Source organism: Condylura cristata, unplaced genomic scaffold, assembly GCF_000260355.1.
Source record: "Condylura cristata isolate star-nosed mole 26May11 unplaced genomic scaffold, ConCri1.0 scaffold00051, whole genome shotgun sequence".
Taxonomy (NCBI): domain Eukaryota; kingdom Metazoa; phylum Chordata; class Mammalia; order Eulipotyphla; family Talpidae; genus Condylura; species Condylura cristata.
In genome coordinates, this window is record NW_004567152.1 from 879,158 (window position 1) to 900,453 (window position 21,296).

Genomic DNA, 21,296 nt, shown 5'->3' on the forward strand with positions numbered 1-21,296 from the left:
GTGCTGCAGGGCATCCCCTACCAGCCCAAGGTGTATGACATCTGGAGCCTGGGCGTGATCCTCTACATCATGGTCTGTGGCTCCATGCCCTATGATGACTCCAACATCAAGAAGATGCTGCGCATCCAGAAGGAGCACCGTGTCAATTTCCCCCGCTCCAAGCACCTGACAGGCGAGTGCAAGGACCTCATCTACCGCATGCTCCAGCCGGACGTCAACCGGCGGCTGCATATCGACGAGATCCTCAGTCACTGCTGGGTGCAGCCCAAGGCACGGAGCCTGTCCTCTGCAGTCATCAACAAGGAGGGGGAGAGTTCCCGGGCCACTGAGCCCACTGAGCCTGGCTCTGACAAGAAGTCTGCCACCAAACTGGAGCCCCGGGAAGAACCACGGCCCGAGGCACAGCCAGAGACAAAATCTGAGCAGGAACCATTGCAAATGCAAGTGCTAAGGCCATCTGAGACCAAGGGTCTTGTTGAAGAGCAGCCACCAAACAAGGAGACAGGTGGCGACTCCCTGGAGCCTCCACAGCCGCATACCTAGCACACCTAGTGAGCCTCTTGTGGCCCAGGGGGCCAGCAGGCAATTAGGTAGAGTTCACCATGAGCTCTGAAGAAGTCAAGGGGCAAGCCAGAGAAAGAAGACAGTCTCGGTAGAGCCGCTATTTTCATCAGTTTCTTCTCCCTCCCTTTGAACTTTGGTAACCCACATGGCTAAAGAAGCAATAAATCACTATATTAGTGCAGCCCCCAAGGTGAATGTCTTTGCCCAGAGTTGATGGCCCTCATTTACCCAGGGTGAGGGTCCTGCACTCCTCCCAGTTTCCCCACATCTGATTGGGGCAATGTGTCCCGCTGTGCCAATCCCTGTCTATGACCTCAGGTCCTGGACCAGAGCAGTAGGCCAAGCGAGGATATAGCTTCCAGAGGCCCATGAGAGCTGTGCTCGAGGGGAAGGGACAAGGAGAGGAAGCCAATAATCCCTGGCTGCCTGCAGAGGGGCAAGGGGTAGGGTTCCTCCCATTGGGAGATCAGGCTTCCCCTAAATAGAGGCCGAGGTCTAGCCCCTCAATATCCCAGCACCTCAGCAGCCCCAACAAGGCTGCTGGTGTGGAGAAAGGCTGCAAAGAGCAGATGAGTTAGTGTTTCTCAGTCTTTCTCAAATTCCCAACTTAGAGGACAGCTCATTTTTTCTGGTTAGTCCATCATGGTTTTCCCACTCTCTTCAGTTACACTCGATTCTCAGTGGCACCCCAGGTTATTCCACCGACTGGTCACTCCCCTGGTCTAAAAGAAGCAGGGAACTCTGCTGGATGATGCATCCACAGCCCGGCCACTGTGGCCTTCACCACTTCCCATTCCCCTCAAGTCCCAGTCTGTTCCAAAGGGTGACAGTCCCTGCCAGAACAGAGAAGCTGACTCTGGTGGGGAGGAGGTCCCAATGCATGCCTGGCCTCAGCAGTCACTGCTCTTCCGCATTTAGCAACACTGGTTTGCCTCATAGTTCTGTCCCTGCCACTTCTAAGCAGTCCTCACCTGGGCTTTGGGGGCCCCTTTCTCTTCTCCCTCTGAACTCACTCTGAGCAACCTCATGTAAGCCTACAAGTTTAACACATCAAGAGGACAAGAGTCTTCAGATTCCCCTCTCCAGTCCTGTCCATGTCTCTTGTCTTGAGAAGACCCTAATCCTCAGTCTCCTGGCAGAAGTGAGGTGGAGGATGTGCCCATGCCTGCCATCCCCTCTCCACTCCCAGTCCACCCCTCTTGTCTGGCTCCTCCCTCTCCCTGCAGTCACTTTCACACAGCTGTGCTCTCCCATCTCTACATCCCTGTGTGTCATACACAGTGCCACCAAGCTTCAGTCCCTGTCCTACTACCTCCCAGAGTGGCTGATTGGGCCCCCTTTAGGTCCTCCAGGTCTAGTCTTCTGATCTCCCGGCACCCTCCCTCAGCCTTACTCCTCAGAAAAACATGCCATAATCATTCTTTTGGACGTATCCTACAGACCTTGCCCATTTCAGATGAGAAGTCATGGCCTCTAGAGACTACTGGGAGCTCCTAAAGTTACTTGTAATCTGCCATTGTAAGCATGAATGTCCAGGGTCTGGGCAAAGAAGAGGCCCTATGTAACACCGGAGGTATCATGCAAGTTTTCCAGTGCAGAAACAGGTCTCGGAAGAGTCATCTCATTCCTCTGGGGGTAGAGCAGAATCCTAGTTAAGTAGGGAGGTCATGAGGAAGGCTCACAACCCTCTCCTGACTCCCACACACCCTTGGGTCATCTCAGCAGCATGGTGTAGTGCTCAGGACAGTGGATGTTAAGAGGGCCTGGGAGTGATCAATGCAGTAATGGGTGTGTAGAAGGGGGTCCCAGGAAGGAGCACCTGTGTGTGCTTATTAATAGGTAGCTAGGAGAAGTTGATGGACTGACTGCCTGGAATCACTCAGTCCAGGTGACTGATACCAACTCCTCTCCATGTGGTCTCGTGTTCCAGGTCACTCCTATGAGCTATTCAACCCACTGTGCTTGGCCCTGGCCCAGACCCCTTCAGTGTCCACCCTCACCCCCCAAGTCTGTTAGGAAAAGACCCTCACAGTGACCTTCCTGGTCTTCCTGGCTCCCTCTCACCCCGCTGTCTCACCACTGTCATTTCAGGCTGTCAGACACACTAGCAGTCCTCACCCTCCTCATGGGGCTGACTCCTTAGCTGAGTCTTCCCAGTTTCCCCAGGGCCAGTCTCTGATTTTGTCCACACAGCTGCGTGTTCCTTGAGGCACAGTTCCTAGATATTCACATGATTGGTATAGCTTCAGGGCTACAGGAAACCCTGGGTCCTGTGTACTTTATTCAATGTTCCCTAGCACCTGGAATGGACCCACAGATACCCCTGGGGTGAATGGGTAAACAGGCACCCACTTTATGAGGAAACCAAAGACAAGGGCCTTCTTCATCCGCACAACTCCATCCCACAAAAAAACCCTGAGGGTTCCCACAACCAGTCTAATGCTCCCCATGCTCCTCCCAACACACCAGCAGCCCTGGCCTCTGTGTGCACATCTCTGTGTGCCACATGCTTCACACCCAGCAGCTACACTTGTGTGGTGCTGCAACCTCCCTCCTCCATTGAGTCACCCAAGGACAAGAGAGGTCGCACTGCCCTGGGAAAGGACAGGATGTAAGGGAACAGAATCCACAAAAAAAGGAAGGGGGGGTTGGTAGAATTTGCCAAGAAAGCGGGCAAGCAGGGGGAACCCTAAATGTGGTGTTTGGAGGCACAGGAGAAAGAATGGCATCATGTTTATGGGTCCTGGCCTGCAAACCCTCACAGCCAAAAGGAGTGAGATTCCAGTGATTTTGGCAAAAGGAACTGACATTGAGCTAAGCTATTACAAGATCCCCTGTTCTGTCCCCACAGCTGCATGTTCCTCTAGACAGTCACCTCAGGAAGGTCTTGACTGCTAAAGGGAAGATTATGTGGGCTTACCCTACTCCACCAATCACTCCTGCCTGGCATCTAGACTCTGGCTGTCCTGTCCAGATGGACCCTCAGTCAGAGCTCCCCAGGCCCACAAGGTGTGTCCTGAGTCCAGGCCCTGGCCAAAACTTCCAACCTTCCTGGCACGTCTAGTCCCTCATCTACCTGGAGAAGCGCTGTTGCTCACTGCACTCTGACTCTGAACACGAGTGCACAGCACGCCTTTCCTGGTAAGTTGCACATTTGGGTGCAGAATGCTCATGATGGAACAAGTAAACAGCAGGGCTTCTAGGGTCCAAGCAAGCATACTGGATGGTAGGTTTTCCATGGCAGAAATATGTATACGCACCCTGAAAAAGGATTTTCACGTTGTTTCCAGGTGCAAAACTGTATGAGAAATGTGAACAACATGCTATCCCCTGGATTCCAACAGGCCACAACACACCTGCTCTTCACAAAGGTGCAGCTACACAATTCAGGATCCCTTGCTCACCCAGGTCTTGCTCTTAATAGTTAATGCTCTAAGTACTGCTGGGACCCCAGTATCAAGGCTCCACCCAACTACACCAACTTGATGTACAGCTCATGAAATCCTGCTTTCTCCCTCTGCCACTCGATCTCCACAGGTCCAGCTTCCTCTTGCCTGATCAACAGCATAGGCCTATGCTCACCCAAAGCCCTTCTTTGTGCACTGAGCAAGGGATCATCTGAAAATGACATGAGTCATGGCTTCAACTGCCCTGGGTCCTGCCATGACTGCCCATCACTCAGGGAGAAGCCCCCATTTACGCTCCACTTCCCTCCAGACTGTGGCCATTTTCATTACAAGCCCTCTCCTACCTGGATGCCTCACCACCTCCTCTCCTTGGCTGGAACACATTTCACCCTTCAGGGTGGTCCCAACACCCAGAACACACACCTGCCTGCTGGGCCCCAGGGTCCTCTGCTGAGCCCTGACTCAATCCCAGCCCCTGTCTGTTCACCCCAGCCACAGTGGCAGCACTCATTCAAACAGCTCCCTACCCCAACCCAGATCTGCTCTGTTCCACCAGGCTTGGAACTACCACTGGCCTGGTAAGAGCAGAGTACTCCCTCCTAGGCAGCTGAGTTCCGAGGACACACGCCCTAGCAGGGGTTGTCTTCATGCCCCAAAGAAATTGCAGGAAATTGGCCCTAGTGGGACAAGGACCAATGCAGGCTCAATCTCCAATGCCAGGAGAGGGAACTAGTTACAGGGTTGGCACTCTGGCCGGAGCTGGGCAGTCTCCCCAAGGCCTGAATTATGACAGGGAAGCCACTGTGAGGAGGACCAAGGAGGGTTACCACAGTTCCTGGGTGCTGGCAGCTTCCTTCCAGTAGGCAGGGTGTGGGCACTCCTGCCAAGCCAGCCTGGTTTCCAGGGTTCTAGGGGCCCTGTTACCCCCAGCCAAGTCCCCACTCCCTGCAGCCTGGCTTTATGACTTCACATGCTGAAGTCACGCAGAGACAATGCTGAGCGTTCCACCCCTCCAAGTCCAGGCCCAGCCCAACCCAGCCAGACGGCTCCCCACAGTGTAAATGAGGACGATGCCCACTGGCCCACGTGGGGAGGGGATGTAGAGGGCAGCGGCGCCGGCCGCTCCTGGCACCATGGACGATGCCGCGGTCCTAAGGAAGAAGGGTTACATCGTGGGCATCAATCTTGGCAAGGGCTCCTACGCAAAAGTCAAATCTGCCTACTCAGAGCGCCTCAAGTTCAATGTGGCAGTCAAGATCATCGACCGCAAGAAAACACCCACTGACTTTGTGGAGAGATTCCTTCCTCGGGAGATGGATATCCTAGCAACTGTCAACCACCGCTCCATCATCAAGACCTATGAGATCTTCGAGACATCTGACGGGCGCATCTACATCGTCATGGAGCTTGGGGTCCAGGGTGACCTCCTGGAGTTTATCAAGTGCCGGGGAGCCCTGCATGAGGATGTGGCGCGCAAGATGTTTCGCCAGCTCTCCTCTGCTGTCAAGTACTGCCACGATCTAGACGTCGTCCACCGAGACCTCAAGTGCGAGAACCTTCTCCTTGATAAGGACTTCAACATCAAGTTGTCTGACTTCGGCTTCTCCAAGCGCTGCCTGCGGGATGGCAGCGGGCGCATCACCCTCAGCAAGACCTTCTGTGGGTCAGCAGCATACGCGGCCCCTGAGGTGCTGCAGGGCATCCCCTACCAGCCCAAGGTGTATGACATCTGGAGCCTGGGCGTGATCCTCTACATCATGGTCTGTGGCTCCATGCCCTATGACGACTCTGACATCAAGAAGATGCTGCGCATCCAGAAGGAGCACCGTGTGGACTTCCCCCGCTCCAAGAACCTGACAGGCGAATGCAAGGACCTCATCTACCGCATCCTACAGCCGGACGTCAACCGGCGGCTGCACATCGATGAGATCCTCAGCCACTCGTGGCTGCAGCCCCCTAAGCCCAAAGCCATGTCTTCTGCATCCTTCAAGAGGGAGGGTGAGGGCAAGTACCGAGCTGAGTGCAAACTGGACACTAGGCCAGGCTCTCGGCCTGAGCACCGGCCCGATCACAAGCTGGGAGCCAAAACCCAGCACCGGCTGCTGGTAGTGCCTGAAAATGAGGACAGGATGGAGGACAGGCTGGCCGAGACCTCCAGGGCAAAAGATCATCACATCCCTGGAACCGAGGTGGGGAAAGCGAGCACTTAGCGTGCAGAGGGCCCCAGGGGTGTGGTGCACAGTGCGCCCACGTAAACTAGTAGGCAGGTAGGAGCTGAAGAAGGCACAGGTGCAAGGCACAAGTAAAATCCGTCAATTAAACCACTATTTTGATTACGTTCTATTAGCTTTCTTCCTCGTAGTAGCAAAGACGTTACTTACTGACCACCAAATAAACCACAAAGTGTATGCAAGCATCCAGAGTGCCCCTTGAGAAGTCTTTTTCTCTAGGACGCAGCCAACCACACTCCTCCCTGCGGCGCACAGAGGCCCCCAGTTTGGTGGTGCAGGGCCAGGACTCATAAGGCCTTATGGGCATAGAGGACAGTGCTGCCATAGCCCACCTGCCAGGCCCTACTCTGGTCTCCTTTGATCTGCCCATGGCTAGCTCCACAGGGCTGGCCAGGTGCACTGCCTTCAGTGCAGTACAACCTGACCCACTCATGCTCCTCAAACAGTCCCCCTTTCTCTGTGTGTGCTCTCTCCATTCCAAAGCAGCCCCAGCCCAGACCTTTCGTTATACCCACCACCTCCTGTTTACCCTTCCAGGCAGCCTTCCCTGTTGTCACCTGTCATCCTCCAGGGCGATCTCTACCTGCCAATCAAGCTACTGAAGCACCTGGTTTTAGGTGCCCTTGACTGGAGAGCATCCCCTTCTGGATCTCACACCCATCAAGCCTCTGACTCCCCACTTCCTGGAGGCTCCCTTGGGAGCCAAGTAGTGTACACTTGTCTATAGAAAAAGCACCAAAGACACACTTTGTTGACCTTGGGTAGTCCCAGCTGGGTCAAAGCTCACCTGCTGGGCCAGCCCTGGCCCCTTTGGTGAGTAGCAAAGCTCAGGACTGCCCCCATGTGAGAAGCTCATAGGCCCAGGTAGGTGACTGGCCTACACCTGCCTGCAGAGAATGCCCACAGGGAAAGATGCAGGAGGACTGAGGGCTGGGCCTAAAGGGCTGGGCATGCTCTGAGCAGGTAGAACTTTGGTCTAGGGACATTCCAAGATGCTACTCTGAGCAGGGCAACCCCCAGAGTGCATAACTCAGTCCCAGCAGGGGCCTGAAAAGACTGGTTTGGGAGCCAGCTGTGCTCAGAGAACAGGGCTCTCTACCGGTGTGTACAGTGGCTCGTTCTGGGCCTCCTGGAGGTCAGCACCTACACCATAGGTCCTATAGATAAGTGTCAGCCTATGGCATGCACAGCACTCCTGGATCTACATATTACTCATGAGTATTATCACCAGGAAACCATACAGGCTAGGTTGACCTTGGCTAGGCTAGTCTTGGGCCCAGAGCCTTAGGTGAACCTCAGGGGCACAACTTCCAAGGTTATGTTCACCACCCCTACCCCCCTACCCCCACCCCGCCCCTTAGGAGACTGGGTGGGACTTGAGAAGAGGCAACCCAAGTGCACTCAGTTCAGAAGACAAATATCAAGGCCCAGGAAGCAACGCAGGTAGTGGTAGGAAAGGCCATCCAACCTGGCTCTCCAACGGTCTGCTCTTCAGCAGCTTTCCCCCTGGGAAGGTGCATTCTTGAGATGGTGATGCAAATATGAGGGCAGCCTCGGGGCAGTACAGGCAGCAGGATGGAGAAGAGGCCCTGCCAAACTGTGCCAAGTGCTTTTTAATGACACTTAAATAGAAACAGTGGGGAGGGGGCATCAATAGAAAACAGTATCAGCAAGGCCCTGGGATGCACCCCAAGGACCAAGTGGGTATGTCCCGTGCCAGCCTAGCTAGCACAGTATCTTCCTTCTGTGGCTCCTAGGAAAGGCAAGATTTTTGGTCCAGGCCTGATTCCCGAGAAGGCCAGAGTCCTCTGCTGGGTGACAGCTGCTCCACAGGCTCTGGGAAGCTTCCACAAGCTCAGGCTGGGCCTGGCTCTAGAAGAAGTCTGAGGCTTTGCGGCGGGCAGGGAGCTGTAGTAAGTTGTCTGTGATGGAGGTTGGGTCCTGATTGAGAGGGGTGCGTGAGGCAGAGCCCGGAGCTGGTGTGCTCGTGGGGGTTTGGGGCCCACCAGCTGGGGTCTTGAGGTGGGTGGAGTGTGCTGGAGATGGTGTATAGCTGGCCCGCAGGGCCCGGTCTGTGTACTTGCTGGCCGTCCTACTGACGAGGCGCTGCAGGGCTGGGGACATGGCTGGGCTGAGGCCTTTGGGAGTGAGGCTGGGTGGGAGAGAGAAACAGGATTAGATGGCACCAGGTACCAAACAAGACACATGGGAGATGCACGGTCATTCTGGGCTGATGACCAGGGGCAGTGTGGCACACACCAGTGAGGCCCAACATGAGGTCAGGTGGTGGGGCCACTCTTGGCTCTGGGGCTGAGTTGGACACCAACTTTCTCCAAGGGACATGGGGCTGAGTTGGACACCAACTTTCTCCAAGGGACATGGTGTCCTCAAGGCGCCCTCAGAGAGGAAACTGAAGGAGCTGGAGAGGGGTCCTGGCTCACAAGGTGCCGTGCTCTGGATCCAAGAGCTCCCATGGGACCCACCACAGAATCACTCAGAGGTGCCCTGCACTCCGTTCTGCAGGCTGTGTGTCCACAATTTAGGGGGTTAAGGCCAGCGGAAGGAAGGAGGGACCCTCTCCCACTGTCCACAGGTCAGGCCACCCTCACCTGGCCAGATTCTCCGTCACTCTCCGAAGGGCTTCCTGCTTCTTGGCTCGGTTCTTGGCAGCAGCCTCATTGGCCATCTTCAGTCCCAGTCGCTCCCTGCGGCCTGGTTCCAAAATCTAAAAGGCAGCAGGCATGTGGGGGGCCTTCACCCAGCCAGTACTTCACCGGCTGGGGTGCCTGCCTTTGCTTGTGGCTTCCACAACCCTCTTGCACCTGCCCCCTCTCCACCCCACCTTCCCTGAAGGTCACTAGTTAGCCTACCTACGCTGCCTGCCAGTCCTCATGCTCCTCCCAAAGCTGGCACTGCTGAGATAGGAGCTTCTGACAATCTTTTGGAAGAGTCTTGTTAAATCTGTTTCTCTCTGATTACTAGAAGGAATTGCTTTCTTTACTACCTTGCCTATTTCTTTCAAGGGCTGGAAATAAGTCCTAGGCCAATTTTTCCATTGAGGTATTTATTTAGGCTTTTTGATTCTCCACTTTTGCCTGTGTCAGATATGCAAAGTTATGACACATTTCTTTCTTTCTTTTTTTTTTTTTTAACAATTTATTCATTCATGCCTACAGAATTGGGGAACAGGCCAGAAGTATGGTAGGTGAGCAGATTCACCAGAGACAAAGTAGGGAGCAGAGGAGGCAGATTGACAAAGTACACTGCTGAGGGTAACAGCGGGCGTGTCAGAAAATATCTGCCAGCCATGTGGGTCAACTCCCTGGCCAGGGATCGAACTCATGCTGCAGAGGCTTCAGAGAGCTTCATAATGCGGTGCTTGAACCCATTGCACCAACAGGGAGATTCCACATGACAAACATTTCTTTTCAGCTATTTGCTATTAGGTTTTAGTTTTATGATATTTTTTGCTGTCATTTATCATTTTCACTTATTTTAATTGAGCTACTACTTCCTTTGTAATTTCTCCCTGTTTTTGTGTTTAGAAAGTCCTTCCTATGCTAAAATCAGGTTAAGTAAGGCTTGGTGGCCTAGGGGATAAGCCTTATCACTGTCATCCCATAGCTTGAGTTTGATCCCTGCCAGGGAGGTAACCCACATATGGCGCAGCAGACCTCTCCTGTCTCACCTGTATTTCAGTAAATCTGCCTATTCTGCTTCCCACTTATCTCTGGTGAGTTCTCGTACCCCCTGCACCTCTGGCCTTAACCCTAGTTCCTACGCAAAACTAAACTGAAAAAAAAAAAAAAGTCAAATTAAGTAGTAACTACTGTTTCCAGCAACTACTGTTGCTTTTATATTTAACTTTTCCAAATTTGTGGAATTTCTTGGAAGATCTGGCTTACTTTTTTCTGAACACTGTTCAGCCATCTGAGTATTTAAATTGCCATCTCTAACACATCCTAAATGCCAACTTGGTCTCAGGTCTGGTCCAGAGTCTTTTCCTGCTGACCTGAGGTTCTAGGAAAAGCGACACCCTCCTGACACATCCTTAGTGTCCCGATGCAACAGCACCTGAGAGCACAGGCTCTCCCCATCACCCCTTTGTTATCCTTGCATCACAGACACATTTTAACACCAAGGAACTAAAAACCTCTATACGTGTTCCGTGGAGATGTGTTTCCTCTCTTAACTATTGATACTACAGAAGTGGGGCCTGGGCTGAGGTCCTGGGCTCCCTCCATCCCTCAGGCAGGCCACCCCTCACATTGGAGCAGGCCTGTCCTCCAGCACTCCAGACTCAGAGGAGCTGACTTACTCTCCAGCTTGGTGCCCTGCCCCCTAAACACATTCCCTTCCGGAAAGGCCTGCCCACACCTGTCCTTACTGCTCTGGCTCCAACTACAAACACAGCACCTGCACAGGTGTGCAGCCTGGCTTGTGGCTTGGCCCAACCCAGTAGTGGTCTCTGCTTTGACCAGTGGTTGGGTGATCCTCCGGGCACTAAGCCACAGGCCTTCAGCCACGCGTCCACTAAGGATCCCACCCATGCTCTTCCTCAGCCCAGGCCAGCACTGAGCTGGACAGTGTCAGAGGGGCATGACCCACCTTGAAAGCTGGTCCAGGTGTCCTATCCACATAGGGGGTTTCTGATCCTTCCACTCTCAAGGGTGTATTCTCGACTTCTCCCCAGGTCATCAGTGGGGACTCATTCACACCTGTCAATGGAGGATACAAAGCCACTTTAAGCCAGGGGACCCAAATGAAAGCACTGCCCAAAGTCTCCCTTGCACCACAGCCAATTCCCTCAGTGTGTCCGAGCTAAAACCACCAAGGCAGGCAGCTGGCCCTCCCTTCTTCCCTGGGACTCCAAAGCCTTGGGACTTCGCTCTCCCAGAGGGAAACAAGGTCACTATGAGCCAAAGCAGGCTACTGCACAATGCAGTAGCAGTGAGCTGGAGGCAGGAGCTCCACAGAGAAGCAGGACTGGGTCACCTAGAACCTCACTAGCACAGGGCCAGAATTCGTGAATCACGGGTAGTATGCCATCCCTCAGAGCTCCCACACCTCCCTAGACACCTCCAAATGCTCCTCCTATGGCATCTCCAAATGCTCTGGCCTGTGGCATAGCAGCCAGCACCCCAGAGCACAGACACCAAAGCACAGGAGAAAGAGGAACACAGTGTGTACCAGGAGACCATCACTGGCTTTCGTGTATCTCCCTATGAGGAGACATCAGGCTGCACCCGGGACTCCTCCTTACAGTGTTCTCCAGATTTAGGAATCAAGACTCAGAACTAGGAAACATTATCCCAGGACTGACGGGGACACAAAGCTCTAGTCCAGCAAGCAGCAGGAGATGGACAAGCAGAGGGAAGGGTATATACAGGGCTTACAGTACCCCTCAGGCCTGACTTCTTATCTTACAAAAACCTGGGCCCCTAGGTACACCCAGCTGGGCTTTTGTGTACCGCATCTACTTGAAAAGATACCCACCAGGCAGTCAACTATAGCAAATTGCCCTTACTGCAAGTAAGAACACAGGCCTGGCCTACCCCTAAAGCCCTCAGCATGCTCAGCACAGCCAGTATGGTCCAGGAGAGCTGCAAAATCCCTGGCTCCCAGCAAACTCAGATTGTCCCACTGAGTTTAACTAGGGTGATGCTGGAAGACCACCCAACTAAACAGTTTTGGTCTCACACATCTCAGTTAAAGTCTTTCTGAGAGTCCAGCCTGCCATGGTCCCTGCTGGCCTCGTCATTGCACAGGGTCCCCATATGCATAAAAGGTATTTGGCAGGCCTAGAGGAGCGCTAGGAGTGGCTGAGGTTGACAGCCCAACCCACCTCCCCCAGGCAGGCCAGTCAGAGGGGGTCAAGCTAGCCAGTGGGCATATTTCTCACCAGGCGCAGGAGAAGGAGTGGCAACAAATCCAAATCCACCCACTCGGGGGGATTCTTGGGGTATCAGCTCCTTGCCATCGGGGCCCACCTTCCCCTGTTTGTTCTGAAACAAGCAGAGAGACAGTGTCAGAGGGACAGAGCCTCTCTCCCCAGCTGGCTGATGGGCAAATGCACAGGAACACACTTCACCTCCTTAAAGCAGAGCCAGGGCTCTGGTGCTGACAATCCCCTGGAGAAAGAGGGGAAACGCCAGCTCTTGCAAAGACCTTGAAGATCTGTGATAATGGGCATACCAGTGAGGGAAACTCCCCCTCCTTCCATCCAGGGAAGTGTCCAGACCCTTAGGCCACACCCCATATAGGTTCTTTCAGGCTCTAATGATTTAAGGACCTTGTAAGGAGTTACTCTAATTAGGGGAGTCTCTTCCCACAAAGCCTCTGTAAGAGCCTTCAAAAGTCTCTCCACTTCCTGCCTCTCCCCCTTCAAACTCACGCCCTCCAAAATCACTGTCACCCAGTAACTACTGTCTTGCTCCTAGGCTCGGAGATCTCTGCTCTTTGTCATAACCACCTCTCTCACACCCCAGGTGCATGGTGTGAAGTCTGACCAGATTGGATTGGGCCCCAGAAATCTTTCTTCTCTCATGTCCTTGCCCCCAAGGGAAATGTCTCAGATCTGTACCCACAGAAACGTGTCTGACCAAGAAAATGCCCCAATGGAAGCTCACATGGATTAAGAAAAGACTCGGGATCCTGCCACACAGAACTCCAAATATCCTCCCACTATTGAGCTCCACCAGAGTCAAAAAGAGTACTAATTTAAGAAGTGAGAGGCAATACCAGAGATCAAATACCTGCCCAGAGACAGTTCTGACCAGCCCACACCACTAACCTGGGCATTGAGGGCGGCAGCCTGCTGCAACTGGGACCTGCTCAGGGCCTGGCTGAAGGGGTCTCTGAGGAAGCGAGTGTTCTTATGCACCACCTGCCGGGGCTTCTTAAACAGCTGTTCTTCATCAGGGACACCTGGTGAATTGAAGAGAGATGGCAGCAGGTGCCAAAGGGGTGCAGACCCCACCTGGTCCCCAATTCACTCTCTGCTCAACAGAAGCCTGGAGCTTAGAACTTAGAAGCATGGGGTTCAGTCTCCACATGGCAGAACCTGAAGGAAACTGGAGGCCTTACTCCCTTACTGACATCACACATAGACTCACCTGCCCCAAGACAGACCAGAACCCTCCAAGATCCAGAATGGAAGGGAACACACACACACACACACACACACACACACACACACACACACACGAAGGCCAGACACAGACATACACAGACATAACTCTTATCTTCCTGCCCACTCACCCTCTGGGTAGTACATGAGGGAGTTTTTGGCCTTGTACTTCCAGGTTTCCACACCAGACTGCTTGCTCTCAATGGCTTGGTGCTCTGCTGATGGGAGTGTGAGATTATCTTTCTGCCTCTGTAGCACAAACGGAAAGTGAGAGTCAGAGAGGCCCTCAGGCACTGTTGGCCCAGGACCTCCCCCATCCTGATAGAGTGACCATGCCCCTGTACCCAGGGACACCTTCTCAAACTCCTCTTCAGCTTGGTAGAGCCACGAGTGCCGGGCCCGATTCTTCTCCTTGGCCACCTCCATGATCTCCTGGAAGGAAGCATTGTCCTCACTTGTGTACCGGCTCAGGAAGACATCCAGGTTAGGTAGGGGCTCTTTCTCCTCCTCTTCTGCTGCCTCTCCTGCTTAGGGATACATATGGGGTGTCACAAAACCATCAATAGCATAAACACCCCTTGGCAGTCAGTTGGTCCCAGAAGCCATACCACCCCAGACACAGGATTGGAACCCTTACCTCTTATCCTGGGGCTATCTGTGAGGGCCCACAATGCCAGATCACTCTCAGGCTGGGGACAGCACCAACCTCCCCCCACAACTGCCCAGAGAGTCTGCAGGGGCACTCATCTGAGTTGATCAATGCCAAGGGAAGTATGTGATCCAATACAGATCATAAAAGGGGGCATCTGATATTAGAACAGGAGCAGGTGCCCATAGCTGGTCTGTGTCACCAAACTGGACCACTCCTATTGGCCTGACTCCTGGGCTGGTTCTCTGGGGATTCCTCTCCTTTTTTGTATCTGTGGATGGCTGTCACCTAAGCCTCCCAAAGCTGCTACCAGTCTTGATGGCAGGATCAAGTGTTCCAAATGGGGCCTCACAGGCCCTGGGCCACAACCTGTGGCCCAGGACAGCACTGTGCATGAAGATTTAGCAGGAGAATCTTTTCCCCCATTCTAGTTAGAGCTTTGACCACATTTTACTTGCTACATTGTGTGCATAAAGCACCATGGTCAAGTTTAAGACCTAGGACCAGAAAGCTAGGACCCCAATGCCATTCCACCACCAACCAGCTCTGAGACCAGCAGAAGTTACTGCCTTCTGAAGTGCAGGTTTCCTCACCTGTGAATGTGAATGAGAGTAGTACCTACTATGGTATTTAAAGAAACCTTGTGTTCACTGACATGTAAGGTGTATTTAAAAGGAAAACAACCTCAAGTTGCCTCATGATTCACATGCCACAGTACAATGGAGAGTCAAGTGCTGAGAACACACTGCAACACACTATGTTAATGACAGGAAAAGAGGGGCTTTGAAACAAAAACATCATGCTTGTGTGAACACATAGGAAACATCTGTCGGCATGGCACATCATAGATTAGAACCTAGTAGAGAAGAACATCTCATTTGTTTTTCAGTGCACCGCCGTTCTCCTGATGAAAACAATGACAATGACAAAGTCTTGTTGTAGCGTGTGGCACACTTACATTCAACAGAGTTCAGAATGTTCCTTTCTAGAAAGAGCCCCCTATAAAGTCAGAATATTCACCCTGTGAATATAGTATAGTGCATTCATTTGTACTAAATGTTCATCTGTGGAGTCAATGGCAAGACATGCCATGCCCTGTTCTAGACAGAGTGTGCAGACTGGAGCAAGGCAAACAATCTGCACAAATGCCTTCTTACGTGTCATGTCCTACAGAGAGAACACAAGCAAAAAGATGGGGTGATGTGACTTTCCACTAAATGAGGAAAGGGTTTATAGAGCATGAGCAAAAACCTTAAGGAAGAGAGTGGGCTACACAATTATCCTGAGGATGTGATCAACTCAGAAGAAAAACAGAGGTCCTGATGCACCTTAAGGAGACAGAAAGGAAAGTCTTCTGAGATCCACAAAGTGTATTGGCAGTAAGCAGGCTAAGTCAAACTGTCATCTGGACACCCCTGTCTCTCATTCCTCCAATACACAGGCTAGTGGTGAGAGCTTCATTTGACAGAGAAGAACCAGAGGCTCAAAGGACTGCCCAATGTCTGGGAGCTAGACCCTGATCTTCTGCCTTCCCCTTCCCACCCCAGACTAGTACTCTTTGATCCCACAGACTGCCAGTTAGGCAAGGAAACCCCTTAGGGTCAATATGTGACCTGCCTCTGAACCACTCAGTCAGGGTCTTACAAGGTGAGATACCTAAGCAACCCCAATCAGGCAACAGAAAGAGGGCAATCACTCACCATCACCATCCTCCAGGCCTCGGCCCCTTGGCCTGGACTTGTTGCCTACCATACCAGTGCCTGTATGCACATCAGGGGTTTCAAATGTGGCTGGAGTCACATCTAGAGGAAAGTAAGGAGTAGGGATTAAAGCAAGCCTGAGGCAACAATTCATCAGACAGTCTTCTCTGTCACCTTCTTACAGGGTGGAGGGGGCTCTCGGGACATTTTTCCTAAGGCAGAGCCAAACTTGATGGCAATCTGGCGCATCCGTTCCAGGTCTCCATTCTCCTCAGCCTCCAGGTATTCTTTCTGTGCCTGTAGCTTCTCCACATCAGGAAAGAAGTCCCTCTGGATAACAGTCTGGAGGCCCTGTAGAAGAGAGCAGAATGAAAGGTCAAACTGCCATCTGGACACCCCTGTCTCTCACTCCTCCAATACACATGCTCAGGTCCCTGCTGACTGCAATTCCGCCCCCCCCCCCAGGGCCAAATTCTCTCTGTCCCCATAGTCAAAGGCACCTTCTAACAAGTATGACCAATGGCTTTTCCACAACACTGAACATTACTAAGTGCTCTTCTTACTTTCAAGAAACTCTTCTCTCTTCCCTCACTAACTGGTCATTCTCATTCTCTTTTGTTGACCCCATGTCCATATCAGCTGAATCAAAATAGATGCTGCCATCTTTATTCCACCTCCTATTCATAATATGAACTGGGGTCTCCTTGTCACTCCACCACCGGTTGAGATTGTGTCACTGCACTTCCAGTAAGACCTTGTTCCTGAGCCGATCATCTGTGATTCTAGCTTTCCCGGAATATCACCTCAAGTTGTAGACTTCTCAAGTTCAATCAAGCTGACCTCATTTTTTGGGGTCAACTCACTCAATGAAGCCACCTCAAACACTAGCCTTTCCACTTGCTGTACCACTTCCTAGAAAATCCTTCCGGGCTGTTAAACTCCTACTCACGTTTTGCTAGAGAACCCTGCCTCCCCGACATCACATACAGTGCAGCCCTTCCCTCTCCTGACAATGTCATGGCCTCCCCAACAAAGACTCCGCCCTCGGCACGGTGCTTATTTGGCTCTACGAGTGATCACACTACAGGGGCAGAAACTCGGGAGGCTCCAGCTTCGCGAGAGGAACCCAACCCGCGAGGGACCCGCGAGAAGCGCGAGGCGAGATCCAGAAGTCTCTGGCGTCCGCACTGACGTCTTACCTCGATGTACTCTTCCTCGTCCAGGATCCGCTGCTTGTTTGTCGCAACCGCAGCTTCCCCGGCTGCGCGCTTTCTCCGGGACCCCGGCGCAGCTGAGAGCAAAAGCGCCCGGGTGGACGCGCCAGGTGTCTCCATAGCTATCCCAGGACCACCCGAGGTGCGGAGGTACGTTCCAGGGCAGAGGGGCAGACTGCGCCCACTGCGCAGGCGCCTCAAACAGTCACCCAATTGGGGAGCAGAGTGTTTCGAAGGCACGCCCGCAGGCCGTTCTGACGTCACCACGTGCCCGTACCGTTTATGGGAGTTGTAGTCTTCGCCCCACGTTGGTCAGGCGTGTCAGAGCTGTGGACGCCAGGGGGCACTATATTGGGGGGAAATATCGGGCGTGTTCTTCATGCCAATGGTGAAAAAAATTCCAGCACCACAGAATAGAAGGCCTCCAAATTGCGATTTCTCACTAATAATCACTTATATATGCTTCTATATTATTAATAAAAACACACTCTTCAGAAAATGTGGTTATGTGCGTGTTTCAAAGTTTTTATTCAAATTTTATGTTAGGAAAGAACCCAAAGACAACTATCTTCCTTGATAGTTGTCTAACAAAAGAAAAAAGAAGAGAAATAAAAATACCATTACTCAATAAAGAAATATCTGGCTAAAAATCTTAGGTCTCTGAGTCCCATATTAGGGCTAATTCTCATTGAAGTGGACCAGAAAATTGTCTACACATTTTTCAGAAATTATTTCCTTCCAAGGAGAGGTTGTGAATGAAGACAAATAAATTTGATTCAGGAAGAAAAGGAAAATATTGGATGGTTTCACTTACAGGAGGAATATAGGGAAACCAAATAAGGGACTTTGGAAAAATAATAACAATTAAAAACAGAAACAATACAAATACTAATACTAATTTCACTTAGGGGGCAATCAGGGGAAATTTTCCCAGGTAGAAAGTGGTTGCAAAACTAAACAAAAACAATCAGACAACTATGAATCACAGACATTCTGCAGGGGAGGATAAAAAACGAGGAGAGGGTAAAAAATGAGGGCCGGAAGAGCATAAGGGACTAAGGTGGTGGTGCTCAGGTGAATTGGTGGAAGAAATTCTATGGAACAATGCCTGATGTAAAATTTATACAAATAAAGAAATCAAATAATAAGTTTGAATAAGTAAGAATGATTTAGTATAAAAGGCAGACAATTCTTCATTCACTGGTGATGGTTCCTGCCCTCCTGTTGCTGACAGTCAAATGGAGAATAGATGCTAATTAGGCCATCTGACAAAAAACAAAATTGCAGCTGACAGGTGCAAGAGATTGGGAATCTCACTTAGGGGGCAATCAGGGGGAATTTTCCCAGGAAGAAAGTGGTTGCAAAAGATTAGCATACATTGATCAGCTGCAGAGGGAAGAGTATGGGCAAAGAAAGGCCCAGCAACAAGAGATACACAGAATGCAAGGAGCAGTGAGGTGGATATAAGCAAGAAAGGCCTGGTGGGTCTTGGTGAGAACATTTGTCTTTTACTTTAGTGGCAATCCAGCAATCCCTTGGAATTCTGTAGGCAGGAGGAAAGGTAGACTTGCACCCTGACAACTGTCATCTATGGAGAATGAAATAAAAAGGAGCCAGAGTGGGTTCAGGTGAAGTGAGAGACAATAGTTTTCATCAGGTTGATACAGTTAAAGCTGGGGAAAATATAGATTCTGGACTAGGTTTTACATGTAAAATCAACTTGCTGTTGGCCTGCATATAGCAGTGGAGGCAGAAGAGGAGTCGGGGTGAGGCCAGTTCTCTGGCTCAAGCACCAGGTTTGTAGCAGGGAAGAGCTTGCTGTGGATGAGGTGGCTTCATCAAGGGGAGAGATGGACATAAATATCTAACTCAGGTGAGACCTGGGTTGGAGATGCAAATGTCCAGAGAGCTGGGAACTGGAGTCTGAGCATGAAAGTGATAAACCAGGGAATGGATAGAAATGAGAGGGGAGTACAGGGGACTCACACTGAAGGACAGACACCTATATTAACAGCCAGCAGTGGAGACGGGCTTGCCAAAGGAGCAGCTAGAAAGGACAGAGATAATCAGTAGGGCAGCATAACTGTTGGTCACTTGAAGGTGGAGGATGACTGCTTAGTGATGAGAAGCCATTCAGCTAGGGAGAGTGAGGGTCCCAGAATCCAGGGACATGAGGGTGGTCCAGTCTGCGGAGGAACTGTACAAATGGACGTGCATTCTCCAAGGACAGTCAGGATTCAGGGAGCTAAGTGAAAGGCGGAAGGGGTGGAGGTGAGGGCTGCTATCCTGGAGGCCCCACCAGTGTTAGGGTGGCCCTGACTTGGGACACCATGCCTGCTGGGTGCAATTTGCACTGGAAAGCTGTGCTCCTGGCTTAGATAATTTCTATGGATGGGATTATGTGTCTGCCAGTAACCCCTGCAATTCCCTCCAGGATCTTTGAGGGGGCAGAAGAAGGTCCTCAAGTCAGATGAGGGGGATGTTAGGTCCCTTGAACCCAGGCCTGCTTTGGGAATCAAAACCTTGTTTTCACACTATCCTTCACCCTGCAGCTAGGACATTGATGATGAGAGCAGACAGAATCCAATCCCAGGCCATCCCCCACAGGATGGCAGAGACAGACTGCTAGAAGGGAGGACAAAAAAAAAAAAAAAAGGAAAAAAGGATGCCCATCTATGAATTAGGTTGGGAGCGTCAAAAGGTGAGTGTTGGCCCCAAAGGTGCCATCTATGGGCAGTCTGGTTTAACCAAATGTCTCCTGGGCACAAGGACTGCACTCAGTGGGCTGTGTTCCCAAAGACAAGGTTCACAGGATGAAGGAGTTGGGAAGAGGGATCCTGGAGACAACCTCATCCATACTTCTATTTCTACAGGCTGGGACCCAAGGTCCAGTGTGTAACCTGAGAGGTGGAGGCAGCCCCAGGATGCAGATACACCCACTCTGCCTTGGGAAGCCAGGTCAGGGGGCTATGAGAGGGAAGAGATGAGGGTGTGGGTGGGGTGGGAAGAAGCGAGCATGCTCTGGGAGGGAGAGCAGTCTCAATCCCCTTATTGGCAAGGGGAGGTCCAGTCCTGGGGTGTGGTGGGGAGTTGAGGAGCTGATTGCTCCGTGCTGGGGCTCCACTCACTTCCCAATGCCCCACCCTCACTGGCCACTGAGGAAGAGAGCACACACTGCTGTTCTGCGTCCCCTCTTCAGTGGAGCAGCTGTTCTCAGCAAAGGAGCTCGGAGTTGGGCACTGGCTCCAGGGTGTGGGCAGCTGCACACAGGGGAATAGGCTGGCGTCTTCTCCCAGTTCCTTTGAGTAGGTCTGTCCTCTGTCTAAGATAGCCCCACGGGATTTGGTCCAGCCCAGGAGTAGCTCCCAGGGCCATCAGCAGCTCTCCTTGGGGGGCTTCTTAGCTCCATGCAGGAGCCTCGCAGACACTGATGCACGCCTCTGGTGTCGCCACTTGGCCCTACGGTTCTTGAACCAGACCTGAGGAGGAGGGATTGTTCAGGACCAGCTCTGGGACCCAACTCTCTCCGGGTTCCCATAGGTGTACCGGATTGCACCACACTGTTCTCTTGCCCCCTGCAGATAGAGACTTGGCTCCCGCCGGTCAACCGAATCTCTTCCCACTCCCCCACCTCCGCTTGCCCCTCCGCTTGCCGCCTCCTCTATGACTTTGTCAGGCTTCCAGGCTTCCCAAATTAGGAACATGAATGCACAACTTATTTCGCACGGGGAGGGCGAGGCGGAGGTGGGGATGTAGGGGGAGAAGGGAAGTTCAAAACAAAGAGAAAGAAGCAGCTAGCCTTGCCACCCCTCCAATTCCCGCAGCACGTGCCGATCCCCGCCCGCCCTTAGCCCCGGGAACTGGCCCTGCGCCCCACAGCAATGCTGAGGCCTCCTGTACCACCGCCGTCTTTCTAAAAGGAAGAAGACGGGACGCCCGCCCGCCAGTGGGCACGACACCCACCTCCACGCGCTCCTCGCGCAGGCGAATGCGGCCGGCCAGGCGCTCGCGCGTGCCCACGTCGGGGTACTGGTTCTGCACGAAGAGCGCCTCCAGGGCCTGCAACTGCTCCTCGCTGAAGATGGTGCGGTGGCGCCGCGTGCGCCGCTGAGGGCCGGGGCTGTCCGCGCTGGGCAGCGCCCTGGAGCCTTCGGTCTGTGTTGCCAACGGCAAAGGTGCGGCGGGTCCCAGCCTCAGTGGCCACGGCAGCCGAGCGCCTGCGGGGCGAAGGCGCTGTGAGGCGCGAGGTGGGAGCTAGCTTCACAACCGACAGCATCCTGACCGGGGTCCCCCATGCCCGCTCCCCTCGCCCACTCACCCAGCCCTGCGGCGGGCTCCGGGGGGCCGCGGGACGCCGCATGGGGACCGCAGCAGCAGCAGCAGGCGCAGGACGCGGCCTCGG

General features: G+C 52.6%; 4 protein-coding genes across 4 annotated transcripts in view; 1 reads left to right on the forward strand and 3 right to left on the reverse strand.

The window, feature by feature from the left end:
* LOC101631465 overlaps positions 1-1,592 on the reverse strand; it is a 5,655-nt gene extending 4,063 nt beyond the window's left edge. Inside the window, exons 1-3 of the mRNA XM_012734220.1 lie at positions 1,536-1,592; positions 609-713; positions 22-369 (exon numbers count right to left, since the gene is read on the reverse strand). Coding sequence (XP_012589674.1) covers positions 22-369; positions 609-713; positions 1,536-1,592 — 510 coding nt within the window. The remainder of the gene's footprint in view (positions 1-21; positions 370-608; positions 714-1,535) is intronic.
* Positions 1,593-4,992: 3,400 nt separating this feature from the next.
* On the forward strand, positions 4,993-6,308 carry TSSK2 (testis-specific serine kinase 2). The gene has a single exon (XM_004694959.2). The coding sequence runs from the start codon at positions 5,105-5,107 to the stop codon at positions 6,179-6,181; it is 1,077 nt and encodes a 358-aa protein (XP_004695016.1). The 5' UTR covers positions 4,993-5,104; the 3' UTR covers positions 6,182-6,308.
* Positions 6,309-7,805: 1,497 nt separating this feature from the next.
* On the reverse strand, positions 7,806-17,056 carry DGCR14 (DiGeorge syndrome critical region gene 14). The gene is made up of 10 exons (XM_012734216.1): positions 16,880-17,056; positions 15,863-16,031; positions 15,681-15,782; positions 13,686-13,855; positions 13,463-13,580; positions 12,996-13,129; positions 12,105-12,207; positions 10,811-10,920; positions 8,812-8,927; positions 7,806-8,354 (listed from the first exon to the last, which is right to left on the reverse strand). Exons 1-10 carry the CDS (start codon positions 17,012-17,014, stop codon positions 8,075-8,077), a joined length of 1,437 nt encoding a protein of 478 aa, XP_012589670.1. The 5' UTR covers positions 17,015-17,056; the 3' UTR covers positions 7,806-8,074.
* A 3,212-nt stretch (positions 17,057-20,268) lies between these two features.
* GSC2 (goosecoid homeobox 2) overlaps positions 20,269-21,296 on the reverse strand; it is a 4,555-nt gene continuing 3,527 nt past the window's right edge. Inside the window, exons 3-5 of the mRNA XM_012734221.1 lie at positions 21,213-21,291; positions 20,858-21,111; positions 20,269-20,373 (exon numbers count right to left, since the gene is read on the reverse strand). Coding sequence (XP_012589675.1) covers positions 20,269-20,373; positions 20,858-21,111; positions 21,213-21,291 — 438 coding nt within the window. The remainder of the gene's footprint in view (positions 20,374-20,857; positions 21,112-21,212; positions 21,292-21,296) is intronic.

Coding starts and splice junctions, on each gene's coding strand:
- TSSK2 (XM_004694959.2), top strand. CDS start 5,105: ATGGACGATGCCGCGGTCCTAAGGAAGAAGGGTTACATCGTGGGCATC.
- DGCR14 (XM_012734216.1), bottom strand. CDS start 17,014: ATGGAGACACCTGGCGCGTCCACCCGGGCGCTTTTGCTCTCAGCTGCG. Junction 13,130..13,462: donor CCTCATGTACTACCCAGAGG/GTGAGTGGGCAG, acceptor TCAATTCACCAG/GTGTCCCTGATGAAGAACAG. Junction 10,921..12,104: donor CACTCCTTCTCCTGCGCCTG/GTGAGAAATATG, acceptor CTCCATTGACAG/GTGTGAATGAGTCCCCACTG.